The 22,962-nt window shown below is 38.3% G+C and overlaps 2 protein-coding genes across 4 annotated transcripts in view; one reads left to right on the forward strand and one right to left on the reverse strand.

Annotated features, from left to right (window-relative positions):
* Positions 1-5,845: 5,845 nt before the first annotated feature.
* LOC124116785 (UBX domain-containing protein 4-like) lies at positions 5,846-19,228 on the reverse strand. Its single transcript, XM_046478297.2, has 12 exons — positions 19,066-19,228; positions 15,263-15,368; positions 14,752-14,780; positions 14,123-14,241; positions 13,227-13,438; positions 12,744-12,798; positions 11,006-11,175; positions 9,711-9,833; positions 9,339-9,441; positions 9,104-9,226; positions 8,132-8,331; positions 5,846-7,765 (listed from the first exon to the last, which is right to left on the reverse strand). The coding sequence occupies exons 1-12, from the start codon at positions 19,145-19,147 to the stop codon at positions 7,621-7,623; spliced, it is 1,467 nt and encodes a 488-aa protein (XP_046334253.2). The 5' UTR covers positions 19,148-19,228; the 3' UTR covers positions 5,846-7,620.
* Positions 19,229-19,306: 78 nt separating this feature from the next.
* The window catches only part of LOC124116786 (stAR-related lipid transfer protein 3-like), a 64,376-nt gene continuing 60,720 nt past the window's right edge, over positions 19,307-22,962 (forward strand). Inside the window, exon 1 of one of the 3 annotated variants that reach the window (XM_048381915.1) lies at positions 19,307-19,565. In XM_048381915.1, coding sequence (XP_048237872.1) covers positions 19,542-19,565 — 24 coding nt within the window. In that variant the 5' untranslated portion in view covers positions 19,307-19,541. Of the gene's footprint in view, positions 19,566-19,692; positions 19,877-19,926; positions 20,066-22,962 lie in introns of those variants that run through there. The other 2 variants (XM_048381916.1, XM_048381917.1) reach the window with 2 other exon arrangements.

The raw sequence follows: 22,962 nt of genomic DNA on the forward strand, positions 1-22,962 counted from the left end.
ACTAAATTTATATGTTGATATAATGTATCACAGTGTTCCCACTGGCTTTTGAAACTGACAGTCCTTGTGGACTGGCAACTCTAAAAATTACCAGTCCCCTCTAATTTTTGCAAGTCCCAACTTTCAACAATTAAAAAAAATATGAAAATTATTTGGTTTTAATTCTTTCAACTTCATGTTCAGTGCAAAGATGTCATCTTTGAAGTAACTTATTTAGCTCTACTCATCATTCACACAGTCACAATTATTCTCTTTATTTTTTAATATTTTCAAACAAAGTCACTACAACTGGATATTTAACCTAGAAATGACAAGGGGAAACCCTGATGGTAACAGACAAGCAGACATTGTTCGAAAAATGAACTTATATCTGAATATATGAATATCACCGATTTTTTTTGTTCAACAACAAAGATCTATAAGTACTATATTTGCCAGTCCACAGGGACTGGCGGTCAGATGAATTACCGGTCCAAGCCTAATTTTACCGGTAAAAAACTGGTAATTACCGGTAAACGGGAACACTGTATCAAATTGTAACCTACTGAGAATTTACAATCGTAACAAATCAGAAGTTTGCATCTGTTGCGTATTTGATGTAAATTGTAATGGACACAAATGCATTCCAATAAAATATTAGACCTCTCGATCTACTTGTGCTGTTGTGATTGTGAACAGTTGATATTTTGATTGTCAATGTTGACAGATTAGATAGCATGAGGTGTAATATTTCAACTGAATTATTACATAAAGGGTGTGTAAATATTTAAAGTAGAGTACAGTTTGATCTGCAATTTTGGTAACAATTGATATTTCTACCAAAATGATATTTACTTTACTGTACCAATTTAATCATGTCATGAAATGAACAAAAACCCAACTAATTAATGTCCAGTAAATGTTCAATCTACATGTGATCTTTATATAATTTACAGAAACAGATAACTTTTTAACAGTTTGTATTCAAATATTTCAAATGCATAAATTGATATTGACATTACTAAAAAATTTAAGTATCAAAAGAATTATTTTTAATTCCCATGCGTATTGCAATCATAACTCATTTATTCCCTTTGTTTAATTGTGAAACCATCTGGTTTTATGTCCACAAACATGTTTTGAAACTTTTAAAACAAAAAGATTTCTTTTGTGCAAGTAATTGCCATGTATTATTGATTATTAATCATATCAATTTATATATAAGAATATAGTTGTGCTTACTGTGTCATTTTGCAATAATTATATTGTTATGGTGTAATATTTTACTATTGTTAACAATCTTTAGAACTTTAGTTTATTTCAATCAAGTCAAGTGGTGTGATCATTTTGATATTTTTTTTATAATTCAATCAAAACGAGAAAATAAAAAAATATAAATACATAGAAGAAATTTGTTTTCCTTGTCAAATAACGATGATAGCATGAATTTATCTCATGCTCCTTGTATAGCATGCTCCTTGTGAAAATTCATTCCATTTCTTCTTCGAATGTACCTTATATGAGGATTTTAGGGAGACATTACTGACAGCTATCGATAATCTTGGAGGACAAAAAACTCTACATAGTATTCTTTTTGGTGATCCAAACTTAGATGTTTTCCTGAATACAAAAATATTTTTGTCTGTACACAAATTTATAGAAACAACTAACAGATTCAGTAGCTAGCATATTATTGTTTCCAAACTGTTATTCATTATGTCTCCCCCAGAATGGAGGGAGACATATTGTTTTTGGCACGGTTCCCGTCGGCGTCGGCGTTCCCACCGTTTCCGGACCATAACTCAGAAACCGTTTGATATTTTTTCGCGAAACTTTGTATACACATTAACCCAGCACTGAAGTGGTGCCTTTTGCTATTTAGAGATTTTTGACATTTTTATTTTTTCTCGTTTCCATGGAGATAAGTTGAACATAGACTCTGAATGGGGGTAAGCTTGGTTTCCGGACCATAACTCGGAAACCGTTTAATATTTTTTCGCGAAACTTTGTATACACATTAACCCAGCACTGAAGTGGTGCCTTTTGCTATTAAGAGATTTTTGACATTTTTATTTTTTCTCGTTTCCATGGAGATATCTTGAACATAGACTCTGAATGGGGGTAAGGTTTGTTTCCGGACCATAACTCAAAAACTGTTCAATATTATTTCATGAAGTTGTAACATATTAACCAAGTCCTGAAGTGGTGCTTCTTGCTATTTAGAAGTTTTTCACATTTTATTTTTTCTTGTTTATGGAGACAAGTTTAACTTAGACTCTGTATTGGGATGGGCTTTGTTCCAGAACTAAACTCAACACCCCTTCAATATTTCTGTGTCTTTTGCTTATAATGAAATTTAAGAATTTGATCTTTTCAATATTATTGAATTCAAAGCAATTCTAGAATTAAAATATTGTGAATTATTTTTGTGGGAATGAACAGATGGGGTTTAACGTGAAGTAAACGAATGAATGGGGGTTAGGGGAGTGGGGGGAGACATATGTTTTTACGAGTAAAAACACTTTCTAGTTAATATTGTTAAATCTATATACAATACTGAAATGTATAATATTAGCATATGTATGAGATGCACTTTCCAGCACATTGTACATATCCTTCATATGAGCACTGTATATAAATTTATATTGCGCACTATGTTTCCACAATGTGAAGCTTTAACTGTAAATTGTTCATTTTCATTATGCAATATTATGTATAACTGTATATAGGGAGAAGGCGGTAATAAGTGCTGCCCTTTGTCTATTTGTACAATAAAATATGTTTAATAGTATTTCATCTTGTGATCTGACAAAGTTAATATTTTCAAGTCAAGATATCAACTTTAGTAAACCACATGAAGGGATAAACATTGCATTTGACAAAATAAATTCAAGTCTTATATTTTCTTTGTGATCTTCATGACCTTACTCAGAAAACCATAGTGTCAATGAGGCAGACTGACTGTAGGTGTGACAAAACGTGATATTTCACCTGATTTTTACTTCAGCGAAAGTATGTTTTCAACATGGTCAGACTAAACAAAGTATTTCATGATTAAATACATACCGGTAATACAAATATCAAAACGTGTTTCATTAAAACAATAGTGAATTTCTGTGTGACATTGATATAAAGAGCTGTAGTACACTGTCATTAAATTGATGCATCTGTTGAGTTCACTGTTTACAAAGAATATACTGTTTGTGTTTTCGACATATCAGATGAATTGATTCTTTCAAGATTGTTCTTAAGTAGCATGTAATGTTACACACTGTGATTAATTTTCCTTAATCTTCTCTATTTCAGAAGAATGTTGTTTTCTAAATAAGCAATATTTTGAGAGAAGGTGAATATGCATTGTTTATATAAAATGTTATTGAAGTAGGAATATTATTACAATATTATTGAATTATTCATTTCAGGCCAGCGAGTCAACACAATGAAGTACTAGTATCCGGTGACGGATGTCTGGTGGAGCTTTCTGCTGACAGTAACACACTGGTTACAATGTGAGTCCTGTCAAAGGACGAGGAAGTGAAAAGCCATAATCATTTAATCAACAGATGTGCTTCCTGTCACATTTCTATTAAATAGGACGAGGAAGTGAAAAGCCTTATTCACTCACAAATCAACATGGCCAATATTTATCGGACACTGAAAAAGCACATTGTACCATTTGTTTTCTCCTGGAATTTAATTAGGTGCTTTTGACTGACAAAGACACCCAGTCCATGTTAAGTTTTGAAAACTTATATTGTGAGAAATAAAGATATGAAAATTTTGGTTTGTTTTTCTTTGTTAAATATGAGAAATCCAGATTGTTCCATCAACATAATTTGTACCGATACATATATTTTATCTTGGCTTGATTACCAACTTAAGTTGATTCCTTTTTATCTTTTGTTATTTTATCTGTACTCATATCTGATCAAGACATTTTCAAACTATTCAGGATAAATGTATTAGTAGCTTCCTTTTGATATACAATTACCTATCATCATACAGGATTAGGTGAGGGTGTTCAAGAAGTTGGTAGTTGTATCAATTCTTATATTTCTTCAATTTCATACATTATTTATATTTATCAATTTTTAGTTTCCTTTTAACTTATTTTAAACAGTTCACACATTATTACTTTTGTCGTGCACGGTGCAATCTCAATCGGCAATAATCAGTTAAGTAAGTGATGTTTGAAAGTATCATCTGTCATTGTACACACTGAATAGAGTTATCGCCCCTTCTGAAAATTTATTTTGACACACGAATTATTTTCATAATTAACATTGTAATATGTTAAAATGAAAATCTTAGCAGAAAAAGTGTCTTTTGTCAACTGGACTCATGGCAGCAAACACCACTATGAAACATGAAATAAACATGATCTCAATCTTGATCTAGAGTTCGCCAAGCCACGCATTGACTGAGCAATTTTGCAAAGGTACACTGACGTGTTTCATGTTATGCGGTTTATTTACGATACAAAACTTCTGTCATTGAATGTACTGTCACATTGTACCTATATGCCGACGAGGTTATGATAAAACAATCTAATTCTGAAATACGTATCTCGAAATGCACCTTTCGATTCACTTCCGGGATCCTGACAGCAAAATGCTAATTCCAGTGTATTACGGGCATATTTTAGTTGGACCTCATGATTTAATGTGAATTATCTTCTGTATTAGATACAGAGGATACCATTTTTTGTTTGTTTAAAATGTCCATCAGTGAAATGCACAACATGCTGTCTGTTCCCTATGAGCTGATGCGACTCTCACTGCATGGAGCTATGCTCTCCAAGTCTCGTTTTCGATCCAAGATGGCGAAAGTGTGAAAAAGGTCAATAGGAGTGATGTTAACAGCATCCTTGCAGCCACGTAATAAGCTCAGTAAAGTTGTATTGTCAACAATGTCAAAGACCAATAAGACAGTGTTGAAATGAGAATACTATTGATACAAACCATCAAATGCTCAAAGGGCAACGGAGAGAAAATGAGATAGTTGGGTTAAATGCCACTTTTAACAGTATTCCAGTTGTATCACTGCATGTCAGCTTAATGTGTGAGGAAAGCCTGAGGTGGATAGGGTTGCCTCTTACGACAAGCATGGGTCGCTGATTGCCTATTCTCTACCCAGATCATCACGGGTGTTATGCCAAGTGGAAGGGATCAGGACCAGCATATGGCAACCTAGAGGTCAAGGACAAAGTGCTGCCTCATTATTGTAACCTGAGGAAACCAAGTCGACTTTGGTCTCTTAAACGAGACATTGACCTTAATAAATGGCTAAAGTGTAGAGTGTTTTTAAGAAAAGACAGGTGAGGTGAAATGGGGTTTAATGTGACATTCACGATTATTATATAATAACCAGCATGCACGTATGTGGCTGCTTGTACTAGTCCGCACTTATGCCAGTTTTATAGCGCTAGCCAACTGAGATACCACGTCGCAGTATAACATCGATATCCCATTCAGACAAAGTATACTGCCTCCAAGCCGACAGTCCTTGTTTCATAACCCCTAGTACAGAGCTCAAGGCAGGGTAACAACAAGTACCACCTTTTAACATCTTTTCGTATGATGCGACCAGGGATCGAACCACCAACCTTCCACTCTTGGGGAAGACACTCTATCCACCCGACCACAAAGGTGGTCAAGTGAAGACACAGGCAAAATGAAGCTGAATTTGGTTCTTGAACAGTGCCATAACACAAACATGAATACATGGATTCTCTTATGATGTCCAATTTCATCAGAAAGACAAATGGGCTCAAGAAGGTTTCGTGAGGATAACTGATGCTGGAGAACATTCAGCTTTTCACCCCATTTCTCAACCAATGATCTCAAGTTCACAAAGAGTTAAAATATTCAAAATATTCAACATTTTATTTTACAATTTTTACATCAAAGTTCAGGTAATAATTTAAAATGACAGTTCAAAATCATTTTACATGTCAAATGGCATAATCAATGCAACAAAACCAAGCAAGGAAATATTCGTACGACCAGTAACAATGAAGTATTATTTACAATCCTTAACATCACAAATATCAACAAGGAGAATCTCTTGTTCAGTGTATGTCACAGAAGATCAAGACAATAGTATCAATGTGACACTGTCGCCTCTGACAGTCAACAATAGTAGAAATGCAAGAGGCAACAAGGAGAAGGTTAGGATGAAACAACAGTCACCTTTAAAATGCCACTGACTTTTTCCATAAATAGCAATGATCTAGGGCAAAAATATGTGGCACAACTACTTTTTAAATTTCATAATAGTGTAAAGGATTTTAAAACAAACTACATTAGATAAAGATTCTTATATCTATTTCCTAATAGAATAACAAGGATGCAAGCCACATAGTAGTGCAAATGTTAGGGAGAGTAAGCCTGTGCTTGAAAAAGTTACATCATCAGCATTGTAAGCGAGAAGAAGCATTATTAAACTATTCCCAACTATGCTCAAAATTCACAGTAATACAAGAACATTTTCAACTGAATTCAGGTTCCACTGAGTTCTGTCTATCAGCTCATATCAGTTTTAATACCCAACTGCCGGGGGTAGTTCAGGGGACTTTGAAAGTCTCTTGTTACCGACTCTGAATGAGGCTATAAATCCCTACATTCATTGTGTACATATTTAATATGGTAAACGATGATGTTTCACCAATCCTGATATTCCAAGAAACCACTAGAGTAAATTAACAGAGCTGCTGACTAAATGAGAATCCCACTACCTCACCAAAGCTGCAGACACTTGACTCAGTAAGAACCTTACATTGGTGTTTCACCAATAACCCTGTCTCCTTTGAGACATTGACTCTCCTCCCGCCAGTAATCACGGTAACAGAAAAGGGAAGCACCTCCGCAACAAGCTTTTGATCAGGAAATCAGGTACCACAAGCAAAGAGACACACCCTTCATTTACAATCTCATTGAAATCAGATTAGATCTGATTTCAATGAGATTTCCTTCACTTATTGATGAAACTTATTTCACACCCAGAAATGTATATAACTGAATGTTTACAAATTCCTCCTGATCTGATTTCAATGAGATTTCCTTCACTTATTGATTAAACTTATTTCACACCCAGAAATGTATATAATTGAATGTTTACAAATTCCTCCTGATCTGATTTCAATGAGATTGCCTTCATTTATTGATGAAACTTATTTCACACCCAGAAATGTATACATATAATTGAATGTTTACAAATTCCTCCTGATCTGATTTCAATGAGATTTCCTTCACTTATTGATGAAACTTATTTCACACCCAGAAATGTATATAATTGAATGTTTACAAATTCCTCCTGATCTGATTTCAATGAGATTGCCTTCATTTATTGATGGAACTTATTTCACACCCAGAAATGTATATAATTGAATGTTTACAAATTCCTCTGTACGAGCATTTACAGAGAACAGAAATAGAAATCTTTAAAAATCCACATATATTTCTCCAGCCTTCCTATGCACCTAGAATCACATTCTATACACATGATGAGAGATGTGTCCTGTAGGTGTGCGACAGTTTTCGGGTGAACAGCATCAAGGGCAGCAATATGTCAATTCACAATCACACAGCTTGTTGTGCAGCGATAAACAGGGTCCAGCACACAGGGGAGTAGTATCACAGTCTACATCTGCTGTGTAGAGTTCCCGTTATAGGTTGCTCTGTCGTCGTCATCATCATCGGCGTTCCTGAAGCGGTGAACTTTACCCTCGTTACGACTCACGCCTCCACTGGCTGTTCCGCCACCTGCTCCCCGCCTTGGATACGCTCTGCAATAAAACATCAGCCATGTAACATGCTGACTTCAAACATCAACATCCAAAAGATGTGAGTTACCCTGAGATAATGGACCTTATTGGTGAAAAATCACAATTGACATCATAAGCATCGATCTACGCAATTGGGATACCATGACATGCACCAACCAAGTCAGCGAGCCTTACCTCACTATCCCGTTAGTCGCCTCTTACGACAAGCATAGTCACCTTTAACAGCAAGCATGGGTTCCTGAAGACCTGTTCTAACCCGGATCTTCACATGTGCAGGTGTTTGTGGCCTTAGACTCGTTAGACTTAAGTGTAACGTTAACGAAACATGCTCCCTCTGAAGGAACATTTGGCTGTTGCAATACCCACCCTGTTCTTCTGTCACCCCCTGCAGCTCTGTCTCTCTGGGTGGAGGTGCTCGGAGGGGGTGTGGAGGGGGATGATGATGAGAAGAAGGACCGCAAGATGTTCAACAGGAATAGGAAAGGGGCGAGGATCATCTGTAGTATGCCACCGCTTGAGACAGCGCCTCCCCCTCCTCCGCTTGGCCGCGCCACAGACTTGGTGCCCTGGAAACATCAGTGAGTGAGTGAGTGAGTGAGTGAGTGAGTGAGTGAGTGAGTGAGTGAGTGAGTGAGTGAGTGAGTGAGTGAGTGAGTTGGGTTCCAACTACACCATAGCATCCTTCACATCTGGACTAGGCAAACTAGTTATAGAAACATGAGTAACAATTCCACATCATCAGGGTTTCAGCCTAGTCACATTACATGCAAGCAGTCTAGTCACATGACACACAAGCAGCCCAGTCACACGACACATTAGCAGTCCAGTGACATGACATGCAAGAATCCAAGTCACATGACACACAAGCAGCCCAGTCACATGACATGCAAGAAGCCCAGTCATATGACACGCAAGAAGCCCAGTCACATGACACGCAAGCAGCCCAGTCACATGACACACAAGCAGCCCAGTCACATGACACACAAGCAGCCCAGTCACATGACACACAAGCAGCCCAGTCACATGACACACAAGCAGCCCAGTCACATGACACACAAGAAGCCCAGTCACAAGACACACAAGCAGCCCAGTCACATGACACACAAGCAGCCCAGTCACATGACACACAAGCAGCCCAGTCATATTACACATAAGCAGTCCAGTCACATGACACGCAAGAAGCCCAGTCACAAGACACACAAGCAGCCCAGTCACATGACACGCAAGAATTCAAGTCACATGACACACAAGCAGCCAAGTCACATGACACGCAAGCAACCCAGTCACATGACATGCAAGCAGCCCAGTCACTTTATGAAAAGATGTTACACTACTTACTGGAATAACCATAACGACGGACGAAGGAGCCAGCTGCAGATCGGCAAATGTCAGCGACATGTCTGCATCGGAGAATGTCCGTCTAGGAAACGTAGTTGAAAGGGTAACTTCACCTCCAACATGCTGAAAAAGTAAACAAATTGTTTCGTTAACAGCTAAACAAAACTAAAAAAAGGCTGGGAATCAACAATGGATACTCCATGATATTCCACACATAAAGGTTCAGATAACATACTTGTGACACAAAGTTGTAGGCTTCTTGCAGGGTGTTTCGAGACGGGAACTGCTGGGTGACAGACGAACCGTCAGGTAACCGGAACTGTATTCTTGCGGTCTCACTGGAAATAAGATCAGCGTCAGCTCAGAAGATTAAACATATTGAGCACATCATACAAATTAACATCTATTTATGCATTGATTGGAAGGCAAGTTATGCACAACAAAAACTCAGTATGTTTACTTGGTCAGTTCACACAAAATGGCATTCTCAAGACAGAAACACAGTCATACAGATTATTTCATAGATTTGAATTTCAGGAGACACATTAAGCACATGAGAACCATAGTGTTCTTTCTGAAGACAGTCATACGACGAGGGAAGCGTTACCTCCTCTCAGCCTCCGCCTTTGCTGCAGCTTGTTGCTGGGCCATGAGCTTGGCTCGTTTTGCCTCCTCTTGGGTCTTCTCCCTATCTGCTTTCTCCTTGTTGAAGCGTGCTGCTCTCTCCGCCCTGAATCATGGCACAGGTACACAATCACAAGAGAATCCTTGAAATACTTACAAGTGTTCTTGTATATAGAAGATATTATAATTATACATGTATAGGTGTTCATGTCATACCATGTTTATGACATGAGGGTCTAAAGTTCGGAACTTTGGCACAAGCGTCGGAAACGTGGTATGACATGAACATAAATATAATGTTCTATTCATTACCGAAGATGATGTCTACATACAGAGACGAATTTTCGTGCTGCAAGTCGCAACAGCAGCTGAACCACAATTTGTGGAATGATGTCAACAATCTCCATCTATGACGTCGTTTCTAGTGTGACATCATTTAGACCTCACATTACAATAAGATTCAAATGACTTCAACAATGCTGTCCGGATGACAGAAAAATACACTGTTGTCTTGTGATGTAATATGACCCTCGGGAACATATGATTTTTATGAATTCCGAATCCCTCGTAGGTAATAAAAAGGATAATTGGCTGTACTGTTAACATGTTTACTTGGTGCAAGGAAAAGAAATCTCCATTAATTCAAATCAGAGGATAATTGCACTGATTACTCCCTAGAGATAAACTTTCTAAACAATTATCAACACTCATTTTACAAATTCTCAGTATCTTCAAATATCAAAATTGGCCAAAATATTAAACTGATTTTTTTCTCACAACTCATTGCTGATCCTTAGTGTATTACAAACAACCATGGCCTGCATCTGTTACATAGTAGCTACTCTTCCTCTCACTTGCCCCTCTTGGGTATTACGAGGGGGAACAGATTTTGTTTGTTTTGTTGGTTGGTTGTTTAAAGCCACCAGACAATCGATCTACACAATTGTGATACAATGACACGCATCAACCAAGTCAGCGAGCCTGACCCGCCTGTCCCATTATCCCTATCACTATCCTGTTACAACAAGCATGTGTTGCCAAAGACGAATTCTAACCCGGGACAGGATAACAGATAAGAAAAGCATGCTTGTCATAAGATCACAATGAGGATCAGTTGTTAACAATGGGATGATGTGTCAGACGACAAGAAACATTTCATGGCTTCATTAACTATGACCAGCCTCAGCCAGATTCAAATATTTAAAATCCACCATGACACACAAGAATATTGCTGATTGCACCTACTCTGAACTCTCATTCACTAATCACTTATTCTACCTGTCTCTGGCGATCTGCTCCTTAATCCGCTCCCGAGCCTTCTTGTCGTCCTCCCTGTCCTTCTTCAGTTGTTGGGCTGTTTCCTTCAGCTCCCGGTCCTGCTGGAACTGTTTCAACTTCTGCACCTCCTGCCCCAACTTGATCCGCTCCATCTCCTTCCTCTTGACCTCCTGAAACACCAGACCCTCTTGTAGCACAGGTGGGATGGCAATGTGCCTAGCCTAGTGTTACACTAATACCAGACCCTCTTGTAGCACAGGTGGGATGGCAATGTGCCTAGCCTAGTGTTACACCAATACCAGACCCTCTTGTAGCACAGGTAGGATGGCAATGTGCCTAGCCTAGTGTTACACCAGGCCCTCTTGTAGCACAGGTGGGATGGCAATGTGCCTAGTCTAGTGTTACAAAAATACCAGACCCTCTTGTAGCACAGGTGGGATGGCAATGTGCCTAGTCTAGTGTTACACCAGGCCCTCTTGTAGCACAGGTGGGATGGCAATGTGCCTAGCTTAGTGTTACACCAATACCAGACCTTCTTGTAGCCCAGGTGGGATGGCAATGTGCCTAGCCTAGTGTTACACCAATACCAGACCCTCTTGTAGCACAGGTAGGATGGCAATGTGCCTAGCCTAGTGTTACACCAGGCCCTCTTGTAGCACAGGTGGGATGGCAATGTGCCTAGTCTAGTGTTACAAAAATACCAGACCCTCTTGTAGCACAGGTGGGATGGCAATGTGCCTAGCCTAGTGTTACACCAGGCCCTCTTGTAGCACAGGTGGGATGGCAATGTGCCTAGCTTAGTGTTACACCAATACCAGACCTTCTTGTAGCCCAGGTGGGATGGCAATGTGCCTAGCCTAGTGTTACACCAATACCAGACCCTCTTGTAGCACAGGTGGGATGGCAATGTGCCTAGCCTAGTGTTACACCAATACCAGACCCTCTTGTAGCACAGGTGGGATGGCAATGTGCCTAGCTTAGTGTTACACCAATACCAGACCCTCTTGTAGCACAGGTGGGATGGCAATGTGCCTAGCCTAGTGTTACACCAATACCAGACCCTCTTGTAGCACAGGTGGGATGGCAATGTGCTTAGCCTAGTGTTACAATAATACCAGACCCTCTTGTAGCATAGGTGGGATGGCAATGTGTCTAACCTAGTGTTACACTAATACCAGACCCTCTTGTAGCGCAGGTGGGATGGCAATGTGCCTAGCCTAGTGTTACACCAGACCCTCTTGTAGCCCAGGTGGGATGGCAATATGCCTAGCCTAGTGTTACACCAATACCAGACCCTCTTGTAGCACAGGTGGGATGGCAATGTGCCTAGCCTAGTGTTACAATAATACCAGACCCTCTTGTAGCATAGGTAGGATGGCAATGTGTCTAACCTAGTGTTACACCAATACCAGACCCTCTTGTAGCACAGGTGGGATGGCAATGTTCCTAGCCTAGTGTCACACCAGGCCCTCTTGTAGCATAGGCGGGATCACAATATGCCTAGCTTAGTGTTACAAAAATACCAGACCCTCTTGTAGCATAGGTGGGATCACAATATGCCTAGCTTAGTGTTACAAAAATACCAGACCCTCTTGTAGCATAGGTGGGATCACAATATGCCTAGCTTAGTGTTACAAAAATACCAGACCCTCTTGTGGCATAGGCGGGATCACAATATGCCTAGTTTAGAGTTACACAGTGGGGGGCAACATCTGTTCATAAACGAAACTGTGCTTACCTCTTCCTCTTGCTTTCTCTTCTCCAACCTTTTCTGCTCAATTACCTGCTTGGCTCTGCAAGAGACCACAAATCAATGGATGGCAATACTGCAGTATTATTGGGGGTCTTCATTGAAACAGTGATTATGGTAGACACCCTGTGAACAGTATTTCATTTGTTACCTAACTTAAATTTGGACGAATTAGTCAGTCTGTCTCCATGGTCTCTAATGTATGTTGCTTGTTTCACAAAGCACATCATGGTTATGATTGTTGTCGTGTACATGGTGTAAGGCTGATTCTCAAGTCTGCCTGCATCAGTTATCATGTCTCCTCCATGCCACACATGGCATTTTGGGGATGAAGGAAAGGAATTTCTCAACCATCCTGGGTTTAACATTAAACGAAATGTCACCTGCTTACACTGACTCGCAAAGTCCTAAGGATAATTAAATCACACATGTCAGCTGAAGGTTATTTTTGATAAAGATTCTTGTTCTTACTTATCCACTTTACTGTCATGGTCGAGCTTTGGAATCTTGGCCTGAGTCTCAGCAACGTCATCCCCCTCCCTGGACACAGAGGTCGACGCTGCTGCAGGCTCTGTCACCTGTGCTGCTGAAGCTGCTGCTGCTGCAGGCTCTGACCGGCTGGGTTCTGATTTAGGGACTTGAGTTGGTGTTGTCTGAGTTGGTGGACACTTGACAAGATGTGTCTGATTCACAATTGAAAACTCTTTGGAGGTGCTTTCTTGGCATTTACATATCAAATTTCAATTTGAAATTTTATCTACTCATAGCAGTTCTTCACCAGGAACAATCTAATACCGCAAACGGAGGATAATTGAGTCATACAAGATATACCATTAATGGCATCTAGTTCCCAGTTCTAACTGTGCTCTTATTAAGCAGTGAAAAGTCACAAAGAGAGAAGACTCATGCAATCATAAATTTGAAACAATAATTTCATGCACTTAAATACGTTCCTGGATCCCAATGTTTTGGTTTGTTTGTTTGTTTGTTGTCTAACGCCGCACTCAGCAATATTCCAGCTATATGACGGCGGTCTGTAAATAAAGAGTCTGGACCAGACAATCCAGTGATTGACATCATGAGCATCGACCCATGTAATTGGGATCGATGACATGCATCAACCAAGGCAGCAAGCCTGACCACCCGATCCTGTTAGTTGCCTCTTGCGATAAGCATAGTCGCCTTTGACGGCAAGCATGGGTTGCTGAAGACCTATTCTACCCCGGATCTTCACGGGTCCCAATGTTTTGGTATTATACTTTGGGTCGATGACTCAACTCCGATGTTTTGGTATTATACTTTGGGTCATTGACCCAAAGAGAGTGGTTCACAACATGAAATGAAAAATGATACTGTTGTGTGCATACCTGTACGACTGACTTGACCTTGTCCAAGAACTCTGTTCCTCCCAGGTAACCCCCCGTGACCTCCAGCGGAACACCATTAGCACCAATGAAAAATGTTGATGGAACAACTACAACAGGGTCTGTGTTGGTCAAGGGAAGTAACTCTGTGGCTCTGAATACACTGGCTTATGCAGGGACTGTTCCTTAGTGACACAGATTTTATTTGTAAAATGTGAATGTTTTGCACTTTCAAAATCCAACATTTGCTGATGTTGTCTAGTCTAGTCTTGATGAGAAAGTGTGCAAGAATCAAACATGGGACTTGGGAACATTGAGCAAACACTTAAACAGCGTCTCCTTCAGGTCCAACAGTCATCGATCTGTTTGACTGTCCTTGTCTACCTACATAAAATGTAGACCTGTTATCAAGACAGGTAACATAGGCCCCAGCATGTTAGCCTTGTGTGACACTACTTGCCCATATTTGATCATGCAAGACAAGGAGAGAGTTTTCATTTATTTTCATTACCTTTAGACTAATGACTCATTGCACAGATACGTTTTAACATGGTTAACATGGCTAAGCCATGATCTGATGATCAACAAAATGTCAGCAAAAAAATCTTTAACATTTTGAAAAAGAAGGATACATATCTGGGAGAAAAAGCCACACTCATCACTGAAAAGCAGAAATAAATTAACAGTTATATGCATGAAACTATATCACACACTATTTCTACTCCTGTCTGATTTATAATGATACTGTATAAGAAAACAATTCATTCGCCTACTCTGAGGTAGTTAATGTTAACAATTTTGAATGGTAATAGTAATTTTACAAAAACTAGTAATATTGAAATCAGTTCATTAATACATGCTTCATTCCAAAAGGTATAAACTAATGTCTGACTACCAATCCAGATTCATTGAAAAAATATGTTTAAATAAATCAGTAGTCAAAATTGACAAATACATAATAAATAGAAAATGCAGAAAACATAAAACATCTCCATGTAAAAATAATGTCTTCTTTTCTTCTTAAAATGAGAAAGGATTTTAATTACTTTACACAGGATAACAAAAGTATTTTTGTGAAATCTTGTGATTTTACAATGGAGTAATAGGGTGTATAAACATTTAAAATGATCAACATGACCAAACCTGTTGGCTTTGATCTTGACAGCAACACAACCTTCTTCTTCACACAATTCGCTAACTTGTGCATCTTCCCATGTTGCATTCATCTGTTTGGACAAGTCATCTTCACCTGCAACAAGTTTTCAACACCTTCACCATGTTGACATAACATACCACAGCTTCATGCTTCAACAAAAGAAATCATAAACTCCTCGATAGAATACATATGCACTTCTCAGTTCACTCAATGTCTCAATTACCTGCACATCAGATGGTTTACAAACTGTCACTGAAAACAAAATATCCTTACTTCATGAGTGAGTTGGGTTTAACGCCGCTTTTAACAGTATTCCAGTTATATCACGGCGTGTCAGCTTAATATGTGAGGAAAGCCCGAAGTGATGCAGGTCTCAGACGTTTACCATTTTGGTGAAACCCACGAGCACGGGTATGGTGCTGACAAATCTAGAAATAATTGGGGAGAACCGGGATTCGAACCCACAATCATAGGTTTCTGGCTTGCCCAAGGGACGCAACTCTACACAGCGAATAGCGGCGCCTTAGACGACTGGGCCACCCGTGACCCCCCTTACTTCATGAAGTCCAGTGGTGAGTCAAAGATTATTGAGAGAAAAATGGAAATATAAAAATCTCTTCAGAATAATATTTGGATAAGTGTTATTATTAAAGAAGAAATAGAGGACATTTCACCCGTCATGAGATGAGTGAAACATGATATTTCACGAGACACATGGAATATCCTATTTATTATATACTTTTTGTGTCGTTGTTTACGGGAAATTTTATTATTTCATTACAAATGTAAAACCTTGAAACGTAAATTCTCCCTACCTAACACACAGGGACGGTTCACCACCCCTTGTATTTGGGACTAAAAAAGTAGTTTCGTGTTTGAAAATTCTTAAAAAAATATTAACGAAAGTAACAAAAATTATTTAGGGGGATGAAAATTCTGTATCATACATATAGATATGATTATATACAAAATCAACTTTAACAAAAAATATACTTGAAAACTACCAACCGCTGTTGGAAGCAAAAGAATGTACGCTGGTCAAGAAACAAAAAGGGTGCTTTGCAAAATGAACAGTCTTGATTGACGAGTTAAGTGAGAAATTGATGGTGTATAACGAAACATTTTCAAGACAATAACAAACAGCCTGAAGCGATATTAACGCCATAAATGGTCACCTGTCATTTTTTTGCCTTGTCAATGTGGAACTTATGTAAAAAGGAAGCCAACAGTTTGTGTTGACACTTACAATAAAGGTTGACAATTTGAGGGGAAGTCACTCTTGTATGACAATAGTTCCTTCAGAGTGTTATTTTCAAAGCAGTGAAATATCAAGTGTCATGTTCACTGCAGTGAAATATCCATTGTAATGTTATCTCTTTTCTTCGCTTCGAAAACTTAAGTATATAATAAATGTTTATATGTCTTACTTTACTTCAATCAACATCACAATTTTGGAAAAGGTTGAAGGTTTCAGGTGCAGAGATTTACCTAGACCTGCTCAGAGGCCGATAACTGGTCCCAAGTCCGCAGCAAATGTCAGTAAAAAGTCCCAAATTAAAACTACAAATTTCTCACTTCCTGCTGTTAGAGTTATAACTAATGTGATGGCTTGGTCAATCTTCATGAAGCAAGGCAAGCTAACTGACTGAAAAAGTCCAGTTTCCACCCTTGCCGAACTCAGCTTGAATTTCTGGGGCTGCTTGTACCGACACCAGTGCCTATTATGAGTTATGTCCCTCCTATTGACCAAGCAGATTCCAACTCTGATATCATTATCACTTGCATTGCTTCAAACAAAATAGCGGCGCCAAGTGAAGAAGATCTGATCGATAATCAAGATGTTGTAATAAAACAGGTCTTACTAAGCGAAGTGCATCAAACCATGTAAGCAAGGCCACTAGAAAATATGGTCAGAATATTACTTTACAGATTTGCCATTTTCAAATAAAAAACTGCAGAAACTGGGCATACATGTTCCCATCAATTATTAAACCAATCAAGTATGTCCACACGAGATAAAAAGAAATAATTATTTAGAAATGACACAACCAAAATTCATATTCAGATAAATTTGTTGATTATAATGGATCTTCTGTCATGAAAAGAACATTTCCTTGGGAACTTTCACAAATTAAACATTAGTTACTTATAAGTTTGTGTTATATCTCTTCTTTTTCCTTCCATCTAATAATAGATATTCCAATTTTTATAGAAAAATCCCTATTTTAGACAGTTTTATAGTATTGATAGTAGAAGTTCCACCAAAGAGGAACAAACACCCTAAAATGAGAACAAATGTCTTGGCCCAGTAAACATGGTAATGGAGTTCATTTTATGTGTATGAGATCCAAAGGCACTTCTACACGCCTTCAACAAAATCTTGATTACACCTTCAACCCTGGCAATTCGATTCACATCCACACAACTGAGGAAGACAAACTTCATCCAGACTGGATTTTCGAGTAGGTTCCTAAAGTGCAGAGCCACTAACACACAGGAAGAGATCTTTGCACTTCATACACAGAAAGAAACATCACAGATCCTGAACATGTTCAACATTTGATGAATAGTGTCAAACTATGGCTGTAATTAACATCTGCAAAGTCCTGTCAAACCTGTCAAAAATATCACTGACTGATCAAGGTCTGACATGAAATGTTAATGATATCATAAACTGATGTATTTTCTGTTTATGTTTCAAATTTATTTATTGGTATGGGATCTCACAACTCAATCTGTCATGTGTATAGATTAGATCATGGCTCTTCTGACTTATTATTCCATTGCCTAAATTCGGTTCAGCCCTCGATAAAATGCCACACCTCTCTCAACCGAAACCAAAAACTAACTGCCCCCTTACATCACACCATTACATCACAATGTCATAGAACTTATTAACGTATACACATCATTGCCCTTTTGAGTGGTCGTATTAGGTAGCTGTGTTTGATTATCAGCGTTAGAAATTGGCACTAGTCCTGTAGTCCTTGCCAAACTGCCCAATAGTTAAGGTATCATAAGGACTAGTAGAAACTTGCCATTTTTAAGGGTTTTGCTATATGTTATCATTATCAGGATTAGTGGACTAAAAATGTTACTTTCTACTGCTGATTATGGTGTGGTTATAAATAGCAAATAAGGTAGCCGAATTGTTTTACACTACCTATTGTGGTGTTAACTTTACTGGTTTGATAAGTCACCACATGTCTTGTTTGCATTGAGACTCTGGGAGAGGGGATCCATACTTAGATAGAACATGACTGTGAGGGAAGAAGCCACAAAAGCTTAGGATATACTGTATTCTAAGCTTTTGTGGCTTCCCCAGTCTAATACTGCAGAACCCCTTGTTAAAGTATTAAAAGTAAAAATCATTTGTAGTGAGAATTATGCATATATAGGTTCACGTGGAACTTTTACAACCAACATTTGTTCCTTTGGAGGTGCACATCACGTCAAATTTTGGTTTCTATCACACTGAAGTTTTTTTCCAGTTATACAGGAACCTAACACACATATGTTCGATCTTGTGAAACTTTCAATTGTCTAAAAGAGGGAAATGTATGCATTGCCGTTCAATCCTTTTAGTTGCATATATATTTATAGTTTAGGTGGGGTTAATGGTGGAAGTCTTACCCACCATGTGCTGTATACGAAAGATGTCTACTAACATCCTTTTTCTCACTGATTTTCGCTTCCCTAATGAGATCTCATAATTGTCACTTTCATTTTGGTGATGGCCTACCAATTTGAAAACAATTTTGACCAGTTCTACCACCAAACAAAATATTACCTGCAATGTAGACAATAAAAATACTGTTTTTAACTTTTGCTGCTTGGATAGCTTCAGGAATAGCTCCCTCAAACCACTTCATTGTTCTAGAAAAATAAGCAAATCATGGAAATCTACGTGTTTTCCCTTTGATGGGTTTCTTTCCGGAAGTTATCATTTCAGAAGCAAGCGTTCCGTCAAGGGAGATAACTCCCAATACTTATGTCTCGCGTCTAGCCTACACTCAACTTTGACAGTGGAAATAGCTATAACAGAAAAGAAGGAATTGGATGGTTCCCAAAGATTCACAATTTGCGTTCAGTTTTTGTCATGTGGTATTAATTTTATTCGTGTCTATTTAACCGGTCTACTTAATCGCTAGTCAGTAAAAAAATAAACATGGACAAAATGGCGAAAGTACCGTGTGACAGTATTTGCTGATCATTTGCATACTTGGCCTACTCACCTGATAGCATTACAATAGGAGGATAAGGACCATGTCAGTGATGTCTCTTAATACGGTACGTATTTTATATTGTATTTTGTTGTTATAACATCATTGTTAGTTTCATAAAGTTGACGTGCATTAATTTTTTGACAACAAAGCAGGCCATTGGCGCAGCCAGGGTCAGCTGGGCAACTTTCCAAATATAGCCGCAACGATACCCCGTACGGAACGGATGTCCAATTTCCTTGTCATATCAGCCGATTGAGATATTGAATGCACGGCTATCTGCTGGTTGGATTTTGACCCACGCTGAATGGGCCACTGAACTGCCTCTTTTCAACATGGAGTACATGTTTGAATAACATGTGTGGCAACATGTCTTCGGTTAGTTAATCGTTTATCACCGTCAACGATAACAAAAAAAAGCAACAGGACATTATTCTTATTATGTGAAGTCATGTGAGCCACTGAATACACTTTTGTTCCCAATCACATGATTGTGTGTCAGTATCTTTTAACATAGTACCGTCTTGACGTTGGTGTACACTATTACAGAATGAGTGGATATATCTGGTAAGAGGTACCAATATTTCCTCAAATTTGTTAAACTTCAGTAGTGACATTGTTCATTAAGATAATAATCATGATAATGCTCTCACATGATAATTATTGATGTTTAGAATATCGAACACGCCAAATTTGATGGTTATGTTGTCGATTCATATACCGGCACATGTGCAAAGTACATGAAGTTTTAGCCTATGTCCAGCATTGAAAAGCAGGAAGTGCCATGATAAACTTTAAAGAGGGCACAGTTTAGATTTTCTTTCACTTATTTAACTAACTCCTGCTCGGACTTTCTGAAGTAATGTTCTGATTAGCTGATTAATGTGGCCATGGCTCTTGGTCTAGTGATTCCAGTGTCTCAGGTTTGCCATAAGAGCCAATCACAAACTGAAATATTGAGATTATTATCCATTAATAAGAGGATTCCCTGACTTTCCGTAGTAATAAGAGTGGTCCACCTCGGTTAGCGTGGCTTAATTTTTTACATTTATTGGGAAATGAATGCAATAACACATGACCATTTCAGCTAATCAGAATGCAGGAATTTCAATGAACACAATGAAAATTTAGTTATATCGGCATGATAGGTGTGTAGTATTCTTAGCTTACTGGGAAAACGTACAAAATGTTATTTTTTGACATGTTTATGTTGTTCATATTTTATCTTCACTCATGATGTGACAGTGTGAGACCTTTATGGTTCAGTGAAATGCAACTGATAATGTCCCTCAGTCAAGCGTGAAGTGTCAGTGACATGATGACTTTGCAACTTCATTCAGTGTGAATTACCTCCCTTTAGGCCCCCCTGTAACTTTCTGTCAAAATAATGTCATCCTAAACTTGTCAAGATTCCATGTAACATATTGTACTAGGCATCATGACTAGAGCAGTAGAGGTGTCATGGATTGGACATTTTAGTATTGATATATTTACTAAAAATTATCATGATATACCAATAGTTTGATTAATAATAAATTTTATTAGAATTGATCTTCAGCATGTTCAGCAACCCATGCTTGTCGTAAGAGGCAACTAACGGGATCGGGTGGTCAGGCTCACTGACTTTGTTGATACATGTCATTGTATCCCAGTTGCGTAGATCAATGCTCATGATGTCAATCACTGGATTGCATGGTCCAGATTTGATTATTTATAGAATGCCGTTGTGTAGCTGAAATATCGCTGAGTGTTGTGTTAAACAACAAGCAAAGAAAAACCTGTGTAAACCTATACTATATACAGTACACTTAGGTTATAACAAACTCAAAGGGACCATTAATTTTAGTACATTATAACCATAGTTCGTTATGGGCATATATACAGCATATTTGCAGTAAAAGGTCAGGACCAAAAAAAATAAGTTCGTTATAAGCGTGTTTGTTATAAACATAGTTTACTGTATGTAAAAATCTATGTTAACGCATGCTATGTATCTAATGTGTGAACTGGTGCTGATCCACTAAATGTCTGAAGCTGAATTTTCTACTTTGTCATTAGGCATCTTAACCATGGTAATCTTAATATATGTATTCATTTCTGTGACAGTGAATTATTAATTTAGTTTCGATATTCCTAAATTGTATCAATATTGATATTGTGATATACGATGATATTCCCAATCATGACACTATTCACCATGTTCACTGCACATGATCATGATATGAGCTGAATGATTTCACAAATGCAGTCTGTGCCAAACACTTCCAAGTCTACTAACCCCAGCGTTAGAAACTGGCACTTGTCCTGTAGTCCTTACCAAACTGCCCAATAGTAAAGCCATCCTAAGGACTAGTAGAAATTTGCCAGTTTAGGGGTTTTGCTCCATGTTATCATTATAAGGACTAGTGGACAAAAACAGTTAGTTTCTAACTGTGCTAACCCACTAAGTGAGTTGTAACTCTAAGCATAATTTTCAGTAACTTTTAATGTGGACTATTATTAGCTTAGTTTAGTAGAAGAATTGAATTTTACTGGACTTTAGCTTCAGACAAGGGGCTTAAGTCCCAGACTGCAGATGATGTCTTAAGATCGTTAGCTGAAGGAGTTATGTCATTGATACTTACGCAGATAGACCCATGAGTATTTAATGCAGTTCCAACAAGCTGTTGCAGGGACGTGTTTCAGATTACAGATGAATCTGGCATGATGTAAAGCTAGAAGGTTATGCATTGTGAATATAGGACAAGCTTGCACTGCATCATTGTTGATCATTTGTAGGAGTACAGTATTTACTGTGGATGCAGTGTCTGTTACTGAGTACAGTATTTACTGTGGATGCAGTGTCTGTTACTGAGTACAGTATTTACTGTGGATGCAGTGTCTGTTACTGAGTACAGTATTTACTGTGGATGCAGTGTCTGTTACTGAATACAGTATTTACTGCGGATGCAATGTCTGTTACTGAGTACAGTATTTACTGTGGATGCAGTGACAGCGAGTACAGTATTTACTGTGGATGAAGTGACAACAAGTACAGTATTTACTGTTGATGCAGTGACAGCGAGTACAGTATTTACTGTGGATGCAGTGACAGTGAGTACAGTATGTACTGTGGACACAGTGACAGCCAGTACAGTATTTACTGTAGATGCAGTGACAGTGAGTACAGTATTTACTGTGGATGCAGTGTCTGTTACTGAGGACAATATTTACTGTGGATGTAGTTACAGCGAGTACAGTATTTACTGTGGATGCAGTGACAGTGTGTAAAGTATTAGCTGTGGATTCAGTGACAGCGAGTACAGTATTTACTGTAGATGCAGTGTCTGTTACTTAGTACAGTATTTACTGTAGATGCAGTGACAGTGTGTAAAGTATTAGCTGTGGATGCAGTGACAGCGAGTACAGTATTTACTGTAGATGCAGTGTCTGTTACTTAGTACAGTATTTACTGTAGATGCAGT

This window comes from Haliotis rufescens, unplaced genomic scaffold (assembly GCF_023055435.1).
Source record: "Haliotis rufescens isolate VD_foot unplaced genomic scaffold, xgHalRufe1.0.p SCAF_4, whole genome shotgun sequence".
In the NCBI taxonomy this organism is placed as follows: Eukaryota; Metazoa; Mollusca; class Gastropoda; order Lepetellida; family Haliotidae; genus Haliotis; species Haliotis rufescens.

Excerpts from the sequence above, each read along its gene's own strand:
- LOC124116785 (XM_046478297.2), bottom strand. The coding sequence starts at position 19,147 with ATGAAGTGGTTTGAGGGAGCTATTCCTGAAGCTATCCAAGCAGCAAAA. Across the intron at positions 14,242-14,751 it reads TGGCTTTTTCTCCCAGATAT|ACCCTGTTGTAGTTGTTCCA; the intron begins GTATCCTTCTTT and ends TGACCAACACAG. Across the intron at positions 9,227-9,338 it reads CCTACAACTTTGTGTCACAA|CATGTTGGAGGTGAAGTTAC; the intron begins GTATGTTATCTG and ends TTACTTTTTCAG.